At 38.5% G+C, this 15,815-nt stretch overlaps 1 protein-coding gene across 2 annotated transcripts; it reads right to left on the minus strand.

Moving 5' to 3' along the window:
• Positions 1 to 491: 491 nt before the first annotated feature.
• Positions 492 to 15,056, minus strand: LOC307008980 (NLR family CARD domain-containing protein 3-like; the record flags this gene model as incomplete). Of its 2 annotated transcripts, XM_079632340.1 has the most annotated exons (8): positions 14,901 to 15,056; positions 14,334 to 14,495; positions 13,021 to 13,182; positions 9,796 to 11,655; positions 3,175 to 3,348; positions 2,501 to 2,662; positions 1,603 to 1,649; positions 492 to 1,525 (listed from the first exon to the last, which is right to left on the minus strand). In XM_079632340.1, the coding sequence occupies exons 2-8, from the start codon at positions 14,480 to 14,482 to the stop codon at positions 966 to 968; spliced, it is 3,114 nt and encodes a 1,037-aa protein (XP_079488466.1). In that variant the 5' UTR covers positions 14,483 to 14,495; positions 14,901 to 15,056. The 2 variants fall into 2 exon arrangements, with proteins under 2 accessions (XP_079488466.1, XP_079488467.1); XM_079632341.1 differs by lacking the exons at positions 492 to 1,525; positions 1,603 to 1,649; positions 2,501 to 2,662; positions 3,175 to 3,348 and having other exon boundaries at positions 9,792 to 11,655.
• Between the last annotated feature and the right edge of the window lie 759 nt (positions 15,057 to 15,815).

The following is a 15,815-nucleotide window of genomic DNA, read 5'->3' on the forward strand; positions in this document are numbered from 1 at the left end:
GATAATAGCCTATTTAGATCAGGTCTCTAAGCTATTTGAAAAATATATACATAAATCTCTTTGAAACCACATACTTTTCAGAAAATAATAGTTCTCTGTATTTATACATTTATAAACGGAAAAGATTAACACAGATATTGGATCTCAGGACTGTAACATTAGTTCACTAACAGTGATTGTGATGAACATAAGTTCACTATCAGTGTTATTGAATATTGAATTGACACAAATTAGAGTCCATTTTAATAAGCGGGAGACAGAGATCTCTGCTGGTGAGATGAACATATTACACTGGATCTGGATTCACAGATTTCACACACAATTGACCTTGAAACACCAAACCATCAAATCAACAATTCTTAAAGTGCTGCAAACTTTACCTCTCATTCGTTTTTATAATATATATATATTTATATAATAAAATATCGGACACATTACTTATCTAACAGCTTTGACACATACTGAATGATAAACGCATGATTTTTTTTTTTGTAAAATATAATTTTATTGATAGAAAATGTATGATAGTTAATTATAGGCCTATAATGATACGTTTCTATTAAATGACAAATTATTAGGAAGAAACAGGATAAAAAAAACATAATTTGACGATAAAATATCAGCTTATAAAATGTTGAGCTCAAGACACGAGCTGATTATTGAAAAGATACAAAGACTAAATGTGACACGATTTTGATCCATATCTTCAACTCATAATGAAGTGTGCATAGAAGATGAACTCTGACCCTCAGTTACCATAGTAACAGAGCAAGCACTTGCTAAGAACTGTTTCCTGTGAGCAAGAAACTAAATCTTAGTCCGTGGTGTGTCTCGTTTAGACCGAAGTCCGATGTGTGTGAGTCTCTATACACACTGAAATTAAGATTTGAAGAGAGAAAGAGTTTACAGCTGTGTGAGTTAAAGAGAGAGATAATGTGAGTGTGTTTCTTTCACTCAACTGTGTCTCAGTTGTTTCTCACAGGAAGCTGTTTAATCTCACACAGAGACACAGAACCACCAATATAAACCCCAAATCCAGCATAGAGGGGTTCAGTGAATGTGCTGTTGAGTGTGTGTAAGTGTGTGAGTGTGTGTGTGTCAGAGACGCTGTAGAAGGACAGAGTGCCGGCAGACACGTCAACATACACTCCTACTCTGTTAAAGGGATGTGAAGGGACTGATATGTCTGTACTCTTAGTATTGTGTCTGACAGTGAAACTGTTTTCAAAACAGTTCAGACTCCAGGACTTTTCATTGTATCCAAACCAACAGTCATTACCTTTCCCTCTCCTGCTGATTCCTTTATATGTCACTGATATATCAGCCGTCCTACTATTAAATTCAGTCTCCCAATAACAGCGTCCAGTCAGACTCTCTCTACACAGAACCTGAGGCAATTCATCAAATCTCTCCGGATGATCAGGAAACGGCTGATCCTCTTCCACATATGTCATTTTACTGTTCCTCTCAGACAGAGCGAGACGAGTGTTTGCCGTGTTTAAATCCAGGGTGAGATCACATGCATCTGAACACAAGAAGAGAGATTAAAACATTTATAACGCAACAAAACCAACGATTAAGACTTGAGTGTGTGTGACCTACATTTCTTTAGTCCTTTTGTAGTCCTTAACTTTCCACCATGATCCAGACTATAAAAACAAGATGTCACAGTCAATTAACATATTCATTATTTTATATAAAAAATAAAAGTGGGTATTACATTGAAAAGTATTCTCTCAGTTCAATGCTCATGTTAGTCTGAACTGAGCTCATAATGAACATGTAAAAATGACATACATTTTGGTCTGTTTGTCACACAAAGTTATTGTGTATCATAAGAAGACCTGGAATAAAGTGAACTATATCTCCAAACTCAAGTCGATGTCTCTTCTGATGAGGATCATTTGAGATCCTCTGTTTGTCGTCCAGCATTTGATGTAGTTCCTGATTCACAGCTTTTATCATTAGATAGGATCCTCAAGCCTTGAGCTACAGACTCACCTTTACATTCACTGATAATTTGTTTCTTTACACTTTCATTTGTGCAAGTGTTTTAATCAATAACCAATATTCATCTACTAACTGCAGAAATCTCTTGCTGTTCGGCTGATCTGCTATATTCAGTATCTTGAGGTCAAACATAATTTATTCTAATTTAGACTGGGATCTCTGTGTCTGTATATTGGATCTGTTTTTGCTCCATGTCTCTGACAGCAATGAGAACTTACTTTCTAGAGCAGCAACAAGCTTTGAATTTATGTTTTGGGATGAGAGACAAGAGTGTGTTTCTCAGATGCTGCTGTTATGAGTCAGAGTCACAAGCAGCTGTTGATCTGAATCAAAATCATCTTCAGTCACAGAGTTCAAGACACGTCCTAATTTTACTCTGCAGTATGTGTATGTGCTGTATGCAGGGATCTATGTACAGAGTTTTCAATGACTTTATAACGCACACATGTCCAAACACACATGACAGGATGATTGTTAATGTTAAACATACTTGAGTTTTTCCAGTCTGTAGTTTGGATCAGAGACCAGCTTGACTAATGATTGTCCTGGGTGATTGTAGCTCAGATCCAGCTCTCTCAGGTGTGAGGGGTTTGAACTCAGAGCTGAAGCCAGAAAACAACAGCCTTTCTCTGTCACCATACAGCCAGATAATCTACAAACACAACACACACACACACACACACACACACACACACACACAGACACGCACGCACGCACACACACACGCACACACACAAATATGTTTGATCAGTTTTAGTGTCTGAGCTGCCTTTAATAGGACAGAGGTGGGTCAGAGCAAGCATGTTATACTCATGACAGTTTTGGATCACAAGAGTAGTAGCATGAAAAAAACTGCTGTTATTCAAATTGGGAATAAATTATGTATAGAAAGCGAGTAAAGAACGCCGTCATCACTGAAGCAGTCAATGACATTAGTCAGTCTCGCAAAAACTCCTGTTATGATCAATTAAGCTGACTACACTGCACAATATTCACATTTTACTTTAATTGCGAAATTATGGCTAGGGACGATTCAGTAGTTGCTGGGTATTGGTAGGAACATGTGTCCCTAGCGTCCCTACTCAATTTGACGTCCCTAGGACCGGGAGCAGAAGGCATCTTTAATTTCATAACCACGTGAACCATATTATATGTTTTTCTTACCCCAGTATGTTGAGTTGACAGTGAGAACTCCTCAGTCCATCACAGAGCAGCTTCACCCCTGAATCCCGCAGGTCATTGTTACTCAGGTCCAGCTCTCTCAGTGAGGAGTTTGATGATTGTAGAAATGAAGACAAACTTTCACAGAACTGACCAGTGAGATTACAGTCAGCAAGTCTATAATAGAAGATGAAATATGTTTCAATAAAGAGGATATGGCAGATTAAAATATTGTTCCCTTTCGACAACGGTCTCTCAACATTGCTCAATAGCTGACACTATAGAGTAAATCCCTTTCTCTGACTGAAAAGACTAAAGCCTGATTGAATCCCACTCCTCTCACTCTCTTCTTCTCTTCCGCCTCCTCTCACAATCTTCGAGGGAAGGAGCGGAGTCGCTAGGCTGAGCAAACAGGACACAGTCACTTCAACTCATTTCCCATGTGCCTCACTCTCCCCACAGCGTGAGGATTACTTGGTGCTCTTCACCCACGAAGACCAGCACCCCTCTATTGGTGCGATGGGCCAGGGACTTCGAGCTTATCCGAGTCCTTTCCAAGGCCATCGAGGAGCTGAGGTTAGAATGGTCTGCTTTTATTTTTCTGTTTATTTTATATTGGTGACTATTTTGTATTTTTCTCTTCCCCATTAACTCTATGGGCCCTATCATACACCTGGTGCAATGCAACGCCAAGCGCGACGCAAGTTATTTTGCTAGTTTCAGTCTGACGCAGTTATCATTTTCACGTCCTGCGCCATGTTGTTTAAATAGCAAATGCATTTGCACCCATCTGTGCGCCCATTGGCTTCTGGTCTGAAAAAGAGGTGTGTGTTCAGGCGCATTGTTGGCGCATTGCTATTTTGAGGCAACTGAAATACACTGTGCCATTGACCAACTGAAACCTGGTCTTAAGTCAATGGCGCAATATTTTTTTGTTATTTAAAGAGTGCGTTAGTAATGTGCGCCTATAGTCGGGTCCACAACGCGCTACACTCTGCTTATTGAACTCACAGGGACACGCAGCAGCTCACAAACATGCCAAATATTACAAATAAAAGGATTACAATGTAAAAGATTATTATTGTGTACATAAAGATATGGTGGAAACCGGCTTGTCCTGTGGATGGTCTGTTCGCGCGCTTAAACCTTTTCCGCTTGCGCTGTGGAGACGCGTTCGGTCTTTCCACTATCAAATTCCATCATGTAAATAGCGAATCTGCATGCCATGGCGCGAGCGCAACTGGCATTTAAAGGGAACGAGAGATGAACACACCCATTACTCATTATGAGAATAGAGACAACCTTTTAAGACCATGTGCCTGCCGCGTCGACCATGTTTTTCCATTGTTAAACTAGCAAAAGTGGATTCGGACATGACCTAAGTGCACTTGCGCCATGCGATTTAGACCATGCACTTAGATTGTTAAAGTAGGGCTCTATAAATTACCTTGTTTGAGATGCACCACAATAATTACATGATCAAATCTTGGCAATACATATGTAATTCTGCCACTCACGGAGAGTTACGGGTATTTGCTTTTCTCCATAAGAAAATTTATTTTTAACGAAAACGTATAAACTGTTGAAGATCTCCTGTAATTACCCAAGGCTGTAAATCAATCTATGCATTTGTTAAAGTCATACATTTGCATTATTTCAACATATTTTTAATGAATTCTTTTTTTTGTTATACTTAAATTTATTCTAATTATATTTTACTTTTATTCATCATTTGTATTTATAATTATAATATGATTGTTATGCTTATTTTTAACACTTCTGGTATACGTTTAAATTGACGCCTGCCATGGTGTTTCTTATTTGTCGTTTATATGTGTCCTGATTTATATGTGTGTCCTCAGCCGATTGATGAAGTATGTAGTTTCTGCGACATTAGTGCCACCTAGTGGAATTACAGAAATACAGCATTGTCCCTTTCGCTCCTGACTCAAATTAAACAACGCAAAAGCTTTAACGTGTGCTTGTGAAGGCATCAACAGGTAAATGTAGGCTACTTTTAATAAATGGTCACATATTAACAGTGTTGGGTGTAACGCGTTACAAAGTAACGCGTTACTGTAATAATATTACTTTTTTCAGTAACTAGTAGTGTAAGGCATTACTCGTCTGAAAATGGTAATATTATTACAGTTTTCCCGAGCTAGTTACTTGCGTTACATTTGCCAGTAGCACCTTCATCACACAGGCACACAACACAGAGAACAGAAGGGAGGAGGGGGAGGAGGGCGTGAATGGCACACAGTGATTGGTCTGGGTTTGGCACGAGGTATCATTTACCATCACCAATTGGTCGACACCCGGCTGCCAGCAGCAGAGCGGCACCCTCAAAGACAGATCGGGAAAATGGACGCGTCAACAACTAGTTTCGACGGGTGGAGATTCAGTCATTATTTTGAATATGTTCAGCGAAAGGAGAATAATTTGACGGTGAAGTGCTCACTCTGCCCGGGGAGAAAGCTGCTCTCCACCGCTTGTAACTCTACCTCCAACTTGAAGAAGCACCTGCAGCGACAGCACGGACACATCAAGCTCGTTGCGAAGCGACAGAGTGACATGAACGAGCAGCCCCACAAGCAGCAAAAACTTTCATTTGAACATAAAGTACTACCAACATCAAACTCCGAGATAAATAAGCTTGTTGCCTCGTACGTTGTAGAAGAAATGTTACCTCTTTCTACCGTCGAATCGCCGTCTTTTAGAAAGATAATCTGCAAAATACCGATAGCAGGGACAGACCAGCCGTTTTCTGACAGGAAAACCTTCGCAATGTACCTAGATAAATGTTACGCCATGATGGAAAGTGAGCTGAAGAAAACGTTTGAGAGCACTGAGTATGTGTCAACGACCGCTGACATCTGGACTTGTCACAACAAAAGCTACATAGGCATGACTGCCCATTGGATTGATCCAAGCAACTTCCATCGTGAAAAAGCAGCCCTTGCCTGCAAAAGAATCAAAGGACGACACACATATGACATTGTGGCCACTGAAATTGAGCAGGTTCACTCATCTTATGGACTGTCAGAGAAGGTCACAGCAACAGTCACAGACAATGGATCAAATTTTGTCAAGGCTTTCAGGTCAGTTGAATAATAGTTTACTTGTACTAATTTGCAAATGTATAAGTTAATGAATTGTTTAATTTGATTGCATTAATCAAGAAGACACATGATATGATTACATTTGAATTGAATAGGCCACACATTGTCGTTTTTTTGGTAACACTTTACAATAAGGGTGCACTTATAAGCATTAATGCTTAACTAATGCACAGATAATACTGAATTAATGTATTACTGATGATTATCTAAGCTATTCATTAATGATTGCCTCATTAGCAACTAATGAAGAGTCTGTCTGGGTAATATATTAGTTCATATATGAATTGTTATTAATTAAATGTGTATGTGTATTAATTCCATAATACCTTATTTTATTAACTAATAGTGTTAATTAATTTGTTAATTACCACAATGAACCAAAGCCTTATATTTCAACTTCCAGATAATACAGGTAAACTAATATGCATTAATACATTATTCATTACTATTAGGCAATCATTAATGAATAGCTTAGATAATCATTAGTAATACATTAATTCAGTATTATCTGTGCATTAGTTAAGCATGAATTAATGCTTATTAGTGCACCCTTATTGTAAAGTGTTACCGTTTTTTTTCCTTCTTGCACTTGTCACATTCAGGGAGTATGCAGCAGCAGCATCCGATTCAGAGGACGAGGGATCAGGGGAGGATGAAGAAGTGTCATTTACCAATGTACAAGAAGTGCTCTCCACGGAACAAGAAGACCCAGGACACTTTACTCTCCCCCCTCACTTAAGATGTGCCTCGCACACACTTAATTTGATATCAACTGTTGATATTGAAAAATGGTTGACAGTGACAAACAAAACAATTTACAGAAGTGCCACTGCAAAGTGCTCTGCCCTCTGGACTAAGGCCAGCCGGTCTACAGTAGCTGCAGAGCTAGTGGAAAGCCTTTGTGGAAAAAAGCTCATGGTGCCTACAGTGACGAGATGGAACTCTTTCCACAATGCAGTTGCACGAATAACTGAGATATCCAGACCACAGTTGACAACTCTCTGCAGTCAGTTAGGTGTACGAGCCTTTTCCGAGCGAGAGTACAAATTCCTTGTAGACTATTGCACAGTCACAAAACCGCTTACAAAAGCTTTGGACCGTTTACAAGGTGAGATAAAGTATAGGTTAATGTAAACCTGTGGCTTCTTGCCTTTCCTTTTTTTGAATGTTAAACATTTGAATCAAACAAGTAATTAATTCATTGATTCATATTCATTCATTCCAGGGGAAAATGATTGTTATTATGGCAATCTATTACCGACACTGGAGTCTCTGATGTCAAAGACCTTGGCGTTGCGTCCCGGCCTCTCCGAGATGATGGCAAATCTGCCTGATGTCATAGTGCAGGTAGGCTGTGAGTGTGTATTTAAGACTTACTGACTGTAACTTTGTGTGATATGAGAGAAGCCTGTCATATGCACAATTGCACATCCCTCCACTATCACAGATGCTTCCATTATCACAGTCTTCTAAATTTCACACTGAAATAGGCTCTTAGAGAATTTAAGAATTGTATACTGGTACTGTGTTTCTGAAGACCTGGTATAGTCAATATGCCTGTTGCATCATTTACATGTCATCTCTTTCCACAGGAAGGTATGTTTTTCCTCTTTAAGAGAAATATCTAATTTTAGAAATCTCTTTCTTACAGGCCATCAAAACCCGATTTGCTTCTGTTTTGGACAGTAGGGAGGGTCTCCTGGCTGCTGTCACTCTGCCGAAGTTCAAGATGAGGTGGTTGAGGGAAGAGACCAGGAGAGAGGCCCTAAAGACTCTGCTGATAACAGAGTGTCGTGCTTCACCCCTGGCTGCCCCCCAAAATGAGGAGCATGAGGTCAGGCCTCCACAGATTAGTCCAGCATCCAGCAGTAGTGAGGATGACTTTTTTGTGTTTGAGGAAGAGCAGGATTCACGATCTTTTGGCCCAGACAGGGAGGTGATTGAGTACCTGAAGTCTGGGTCAGAGATGGGGGTCCTAGACAACTTCCCCAGAAATAAGAACTTATCTTTAAAATACAATACAGCACCAGCATCCAGTGCTCCAGTGGAGAGGCTATTCAGCCTGGGAAGCCTTGTTCTCACTCCAAGGAGGAACAGGTTAGGAGACAAGCGCTTTGAGAGACTCCTCCTTATGAGGTATAACCACTACTTTGACAAATAAGCTGACACATTCAGAAGCTCATATTTTGCACATTACAGTAAATGCCAACTGTATTTTTCCTTTTATTTACTTTGAGTCTTCTGTATTTGCTTTAACTCATTTCAACAACCTACCTGTCCTCTGCACTGTGTTTTGCTTTTTAACAATTTACCTCTCCTCTACACAGTGCTGGTAAGGCCAGTCTTTTTTATTTATGGATATATTTTATTTATGGATATATTTTTTTGAGGAAGTTAATCTTTTTTTTTTGTTGTACTTTGTACATTTTGTTTGTACGTTAATCGACAATCAAATTGATTTTTTGCACTAGATGGTTTTTGTTAAACATTGAGGAAGTTAATATGTTCTTGTACTTGTTATAAATTGACAATCAAATTGATTGTTTGCACTAGACAGTGTTTGTTAAACATTGAGGAAGTTAATATATGTTTGGACTTGTTATAAATTGACAATTGCTTTTTTGTTAAACATTTAGGAAGTTAATACTTGTTTGTACTTGATTGCACAAGTACATTTGGTTGTAGTTATTTGTGCTAGACAGTGCCAGTCTGTTGTTGGCGTAATAAAGACCCTAAAGAACACTCCTCCTTTGTATGTTCTCCCTCCATCTGATGCATCTCAGGCAATTATAGAGTAATTAAGAAAAAAAATGTAACTAGTAATATAACTAGTAATATAACTAGTTACTTTCTCCAGGGAGTAATAAAGTAAAGTAAGGCATTACTATTTTTGAGAGTAATAAGTAATATGTAATATATTACTTTTTTGAGTAACTAGCCCCAACACTGCATATTAATCACATGACAAATATTTTTTATCAGGAGGTAAACTCTGAATATTGACTGACAATGCTCAAATATGTTTAAATTAGTCTAATACTATAAATTAATTATAAAACTGACTCAAGATCAGTTAGTCATATTTGACACAGGTAAAGTTCTGTTTGCTGAAATCACACAACCAAGACACTTTGATTATATATCTAATATATTACATATATATTCTACATAACAGTCAAATGTTTAAATGAAATAAGAGATCAACAGATATAAGAATGACAGCCATTGTTCTTGTACATATTCATATACATATTATACTTTATCATTCAGTTCCCGATCATTCATCTTCACAGTTTACCATTGTCTTTTGTTGCACTGACACTATTCATGTTTTCTGGATTTCTGTTTGCACCAAAACAGTTTTGTCCTCTTAAAAAAAGCTTCTGATTTCCTTTTAGTGTATAGTCATTTCAAAGAACAGTGTCATGATTTGATGGAGGAATTGTAATATTACTGTCTCAACAAAACAGACACATTTGCAAACACATAAATTAATACTCACAGAGCTTTTCTGCAGTTCAGCATTGCTGGTATTAGTCTCCTTCTGCCCTCATCTGATGTGTTGTATTTCTTCAGATCAAACTCATCCAGCAACTCTAATACCTGAAGCATGTATGCGATTGTTGAGCAGTGACCAGGAGAGAGTTGATTCACTGAGTGATTCTCTGATTTCGCAAACTCCTGAATCTCTCTGTACAGAGTCTGATCCTTCATTTCCAGCAGACAGAGGAACATATTGATGCATCTGTCAGCTGAGAGACGATCATCATCCTTGATCATGTCTTTAATGAACTGTGTTATGAGCTGTTCTGAGCTGTTCACTGTGTGTGTCAGTAGATCCTGTAAGAGTCTCTGATTGGACTCCAGTGAGACGCCCAGCAGGAACCGCAGGAAAAGATCCAGGTGTCCATTTTCACTCCGTAAGGATTTCTTAACTGCTGCTTTTAGTAGCAGATACAGAGAGTTATTCCGACTGTACTTCTTATATCCTTCATTCAGAAACAACTTCAGTGATTCCTCATTTTTGACTACATGGCAGTAAAACACAAAGAAAGCAGCAAGAAACTCCTGAAAGCTGAGATGAATGAAGCAGTAGACTTTCCTCTGATTAATCACAGATTCCTCCTTAAAGATCTCAGTGCAAATCCCAGAATACACTGAGGCGTCAGTGACGTCTATGCCGCTTTCAATCAGGTCCTCCTCATAGAACATCACATTGCCCTTCATCAGCTGATTGAAAGCCAGTTCAGCAAGTTTCACAATTACGTCTCTGTTGGACTTCATGAGATTCTCTGGATCTCTCTCATCATACTTCTGATTCCTCATGTTGATCTGAGTCAGAAGGAAGTGGATGTACATTTCAGTCAGAGTTTGAGGGATTTCTGCACTGTCATCTTGTTTCAGGAGGTTGTGAAGCACAGTGGCTGAGATCCAGCAGAAGACAGGTATGTGGCACATGATGTGGAGGCTTCTTGATCTTCTAATGTGTGAGATGATTCTGCTGGCTTCAAGCTCATCACTGATTCTCTTCCTGAAATATTCCTCCTTCTGAGGATCACTGAATCCCTGAATTTCTGTCACACGGTTGATGTATTTTGAGGGGATCAGATTGGCTGCTGCTGGTCTGGAAGTGATCCAGATATGAGCAGAGGGAAGCAGATCTCCTCTGATGAGGTTTGACATCAACACACTCAGTGATGAAGACTCTTTCACATCACAAACTTTCTTTATATATGAAAAAATCTGTTTATTTCTGCTTTCATCCAGACCATCAAAGATGAACACAACTTTACACTCCTCATAAATCTTTGAGTCCAGATCTTGAAGTTCAGGATGAAAGTCCAGCAGTAGTCTGTGAAGACTGTACTGGTGATCTTTAATCAAGTTCAGCTCTCGAAATGGAAGCACAAATATGAAATCTACATCCTGATTGGCTGTTCCCTCGCTCCAGTCCAGAATGAACTTCTGCACAGAGACGGTTTTTCCAATTCCAGCAATGCCTTTAGTCAGAACAGTCTTGATCGTGTCTTTCTCCTCACATCCTGCTTGATGGAAGGGTTTAAAGATGTCATTGCAGTAGATTGGTCTGTCTTGAGTTCTGGCTGTTTTCTCCATCTGTAAAACCTCATGTTCTTCATTCACCCCTTCACTCTCTCCCTCTATGATGTAGAGCTGTGTGTAGATCTTGTTCAGGAGGGTTTGATTCTCCTGCAGTTTGATTCCCTCAAATAAGCTCTCATACTTGTTCTTCATGCTGGTTTTGTGTTGGTCTTTGACTCTCTTCTTGATGAGGGTCTGCCAGTAAGAGACAGTGCAGGTCAGACTGGGCGTCACTGATCTGATCACATCATCTCTCTTCACTCTGCAGCATAAAAATATGAAATAATACTATAAAATTAATAAATAAAATGGTACACGGTACTTTATGTGTACTTTATGTTAGCTTATGACCTACTACAGGGGTGCCCAATCCTGCTCCTGGAGATCAACCTACCTGCAGGGTTCAGATCCAACCCTGATCTAACACACCTGCAGGGCTCTCAAGTTTTATCAAAAGTTTGGAGTGAGATCTGTTAGGGGAGGAGCCACCCAAATATTTGCAGCAGCATCCCCTTCGCTTAAATTTTTGTTAGCAATTTAGCCTATTGTTCAAAATTGTCCAGCACAAATGGAGATTAAAACCATTTTGGCAATCGTAGACAGCCTTCCAAATCTGCTCAAACCAGTCACCTTTAAAGGGGTCATCGGATGCCCATTTTCCACAAGTTGGTATGATTCTTTGGGCTCCTCATGTAAAGTTTGTAACGTACTTTGGTTAAAATTCCTCGATGGTTGTGTAAACCAACACCCTTTTTACCTCCTCAAAAACAGCTCTGTTCACAGCGACCCGTTTCGGTACATGTCTCTTTAAATTATAATGAGCAACAACTTTTTGGCTTTTTGAGGAGAAAAAAAAAGTGAATGGATTTTTTCATTGTATGGTGGTTGTGTCCACACACTGTAAAGACACATTTATATGCAAACACCATATAAAAGTGAATTTTGCATCCGATGACCCCTTTAAAAGCAGTTGGAGAGTTTTTTTACTGCATCAAAAATAATTTAGCACGAATTTGGCTTTACTCATCAACATCAGCTCTCACTGTCTTTGATCACAGGCAAGAGATTTCGTCCAGGAAAAAAATAACATGTAGAGGTTCCTACCGCAAACCTCATCAGATCTTGCTCTTCCAACTTCCACTCTGTGACTGTGTGTGCGTGTGTTGCCTAGTAACGAAAGTGCTTGCAGCGGGAACACGTAATTTACCCGAAAACAACACATTCTAATTTCTGATTGGCTGGTAGCTGGCATTTAACTCTGTATAACTCGAAACTGATGCTATGAACTCGGCAGACAACTTCCCTCCGTTTGCCTGCGCCTCGTCTATTAATTGTATAGCCAGACAAGTTAACCCTTACTCCTCAGCGTGAGAAATTTAGGAGTGTGAGTGTGTGAACGGGTTGAAATGCGCGTCTCACGCCCAATGCGTGAGACTTGAGAGCCCTGCACCTGTCCGTAATTAACAAGTGCTCCTGAAGATCTCAATTAGCTGCTTCAGTTGAAGGATCAGGAAGGTAGATCTCCAGGAACATGATTGGGCTCCACGGCTGATTCTTGCCTTAAAAACAAATGATGCAATTGAATAAAGTACAGACTCAACTACACACTGCTCACACTGATACTCACTCAGGGTCAGAGGTCACTGCTCCATCACTCAGTTTAGGGGGAGGGTCCATGGATGCATCACTTTTCAAAGACACACAGCTGGGTTCTGGAGATACTGCTTTACGTGTCTGAACAAAAACCCCATCCTTTCTCTGCTCATAGAGAGTCATTTTACAGGCAGTGCTATTAAAACACACAGAACATAAATATACTTAATTTAAGACCACTGTTGTGTTAAGGCGTGTTCACTGTTGATTAATGCAAATTAAAAGTTATAACTCATGATGAGCATGTTGGGTTTTAATCATTGAGTCTTTTACCAGCTTGCATTTGTGTTCAACTTCTCCATAGTGGTTGAGTTTAGATCAGCAGTCGGACACACAGAACATTATAAAGCTTGGACAGAGTGTTGAACAGAAATCCAACTCCACAAGGGGCAACGAAACTTATCCAGCAGAATTACTTCATAACATGGTTCAAAGTGTCCCATTTGCATTAGTGTTCCTGGTCATTGTCATCCATGATTTAAAGGGGTCATGATGGAATTTTTTAATTGTTTGTATTATTTTAATATGTTCCTTGAGGTTCACTTATAATGTTAATAAAGTTTTTGCATAAAAAAAAACAAATATATATGCGGAAAAACAATTATTTTTAACGTTCATTCTGACCAACTGTCTGACAGCAGAACTGTTTGTGTTTTATGTGGGAAAACTAACCCCCAAATAAAAATAACTATTATAATTTTAGCTTTCACTGTAATAATTACTGCAGTGTCATCATATCCGATTATACCTTTGAGTTATCGAAGCGAGAACATACATTATTAACGCATTTACTGTCGCTATTCCAAAATATTAGGACTATAAGTCCTGCATCAAATCAGTCTTCCACTTATTTTGTAGCTTATAGAAACAAATGCATTTAAAACATATATGCACTGACACCGCAATGCAAATGATTGTTCTGCACGAATCACCTATGGCTGTGTGACGTTTCGCCTCAAAACTAAGATATTCGACAACTTTGGGGTACTATTAATTTTATACCTACGTATCGGATATCAATAAAACACATCATCAAATTATATTTGAAAGAATTATTGCTGCTTCCATAGACATCGGTGTATATTTTATATTAACAATGAATGTTTTTTGCAAGTTATCTGTATTTAAATGTCAGAAACATAAAATAAACATGATTGAAAACGCAAGACCAAATTTGATTTCTATATATAAAAAAAATATTTAAAAACTGACTTAACGTGTGTAACCTATGTTTTTTTTTTTTTTTACAGCACTGGATCTTAATGTCTAAAATGACATTATACTCACTCAGGGTCAGAGGTCACTGCTTCATCACTGAGTTTAGGGGGAGGGTCCATGGATGCGTCACTCTTCATAGACACACAGCTGGGTTCTGGAGATGCTGCTTTACGTGTCTGAACAGAAACACCCTCTTTCCGCTGCTTGTAGAGACTCATTTTACAGACAGAGCTATTAAAACACACAACGTACAAAAAATGACATCTTTAGACATACAGAATGAAACATTTAATAAACATATAAATGTCTTGGGTATGCTTTATCAATTCCAGTATGCCTGTGAATTATTGGATAGGTACACTAATACGCACTAGAGTGTATCCTTTACTCAGTGGAAAGACAACAAACCCGTTCAATGGTTTAAGAAACTGCAAAATGGAGGAAACCTGCACGTATTAATGCATTTATTACTCTCAAAACAAAGAGATGCTTCCTAATAGAGTTTGGAAGGCTATCAAGAGAAAGAAAAACTAAGCATCAAAACTAATATTACAATAGATTATAACAGATATTTACACATGCCATTATTAAAAAACACATGAGAATGAATCCAGAAATGTGTTTGTTAAAACCTACCTCTGTCTCAACAATGAAGAACATCACACACAAACCAGTTCATACATCCAAACTGTCTCTAAATAACAGCATTAAACTGATCGTTTCTCATTATTCACAGTTTTTTCTCTCCGGATGTTCATGTTCTTCCTTTCACAAAATGGACTCTGTTGAAATAGTTTCACTTTCGACAGTGTCACATGACCAGTGAGAGAAGAAAACCATATTGGGCATAAAACACCTGCGCTTGTGAAGCAGTTTTCTTCATTTCTGAATATGTCCACATACTGTAACAGAACTGTGTGAGATAATATAAGAAGATGTCATGATTTGAGATTCTTTCTCCAAATTTCAATGACTTGAAATGTGACAAATAAGGATGACAAAGTACAAAACAAGTCAAATTTCTCAAATTATTCTTTATCTAAAACATGTCATCTTTACATATTACCTCACAGTTAATCCCCCAAAATGCCAGTGTTTAGTAACTTCATGATGACAAATTTTATTGAGTACAAGCACATTTGAGTTTTGTTTATTAACCAATTAAGACAATACAATGTAGATGTCTGAAAACCTCCAAACTGACCCCAAAGCAGCCCAAATTTTGTCTACCTGCCCAAACCAATTTTCACCCGCACTAACAAATTCAAAACCGTCCAATCTGGCAACACTGTCACGGTTTCCTAACATAACATACAGTACATTTACAACTTACATTAAAACTAGCAGTAACTTTGAACTAATGTAAACAAAGAGTGTGTATGGATCCTCCCATTGGTTAACGATTAAGCAAATGCTGGTAATAAACATTTAGTTAACAAAACTATAAACATTTTATGCTTTAAAAGTTTGCATGCACACTCACACTAAGAAAAAATAAACCGCAGATGCTGGGTATTTCAGACAGTTCAGTTAGCAATTTGCCTCAAAGTC

The sequence above is a fragment of the Phoxinus phoxinus genome, assembly GCF_949152265.1.
Source record: "Phoxinus phoxinus genome assembly, chromosome: 13".
Taxonomy (NCBI): Eukaryota; Metazoa; Chordata; class Actinopteri; order Cypriniformes; family Leuciscidae; genus Phoxinus; species Phoxinus phoxinus.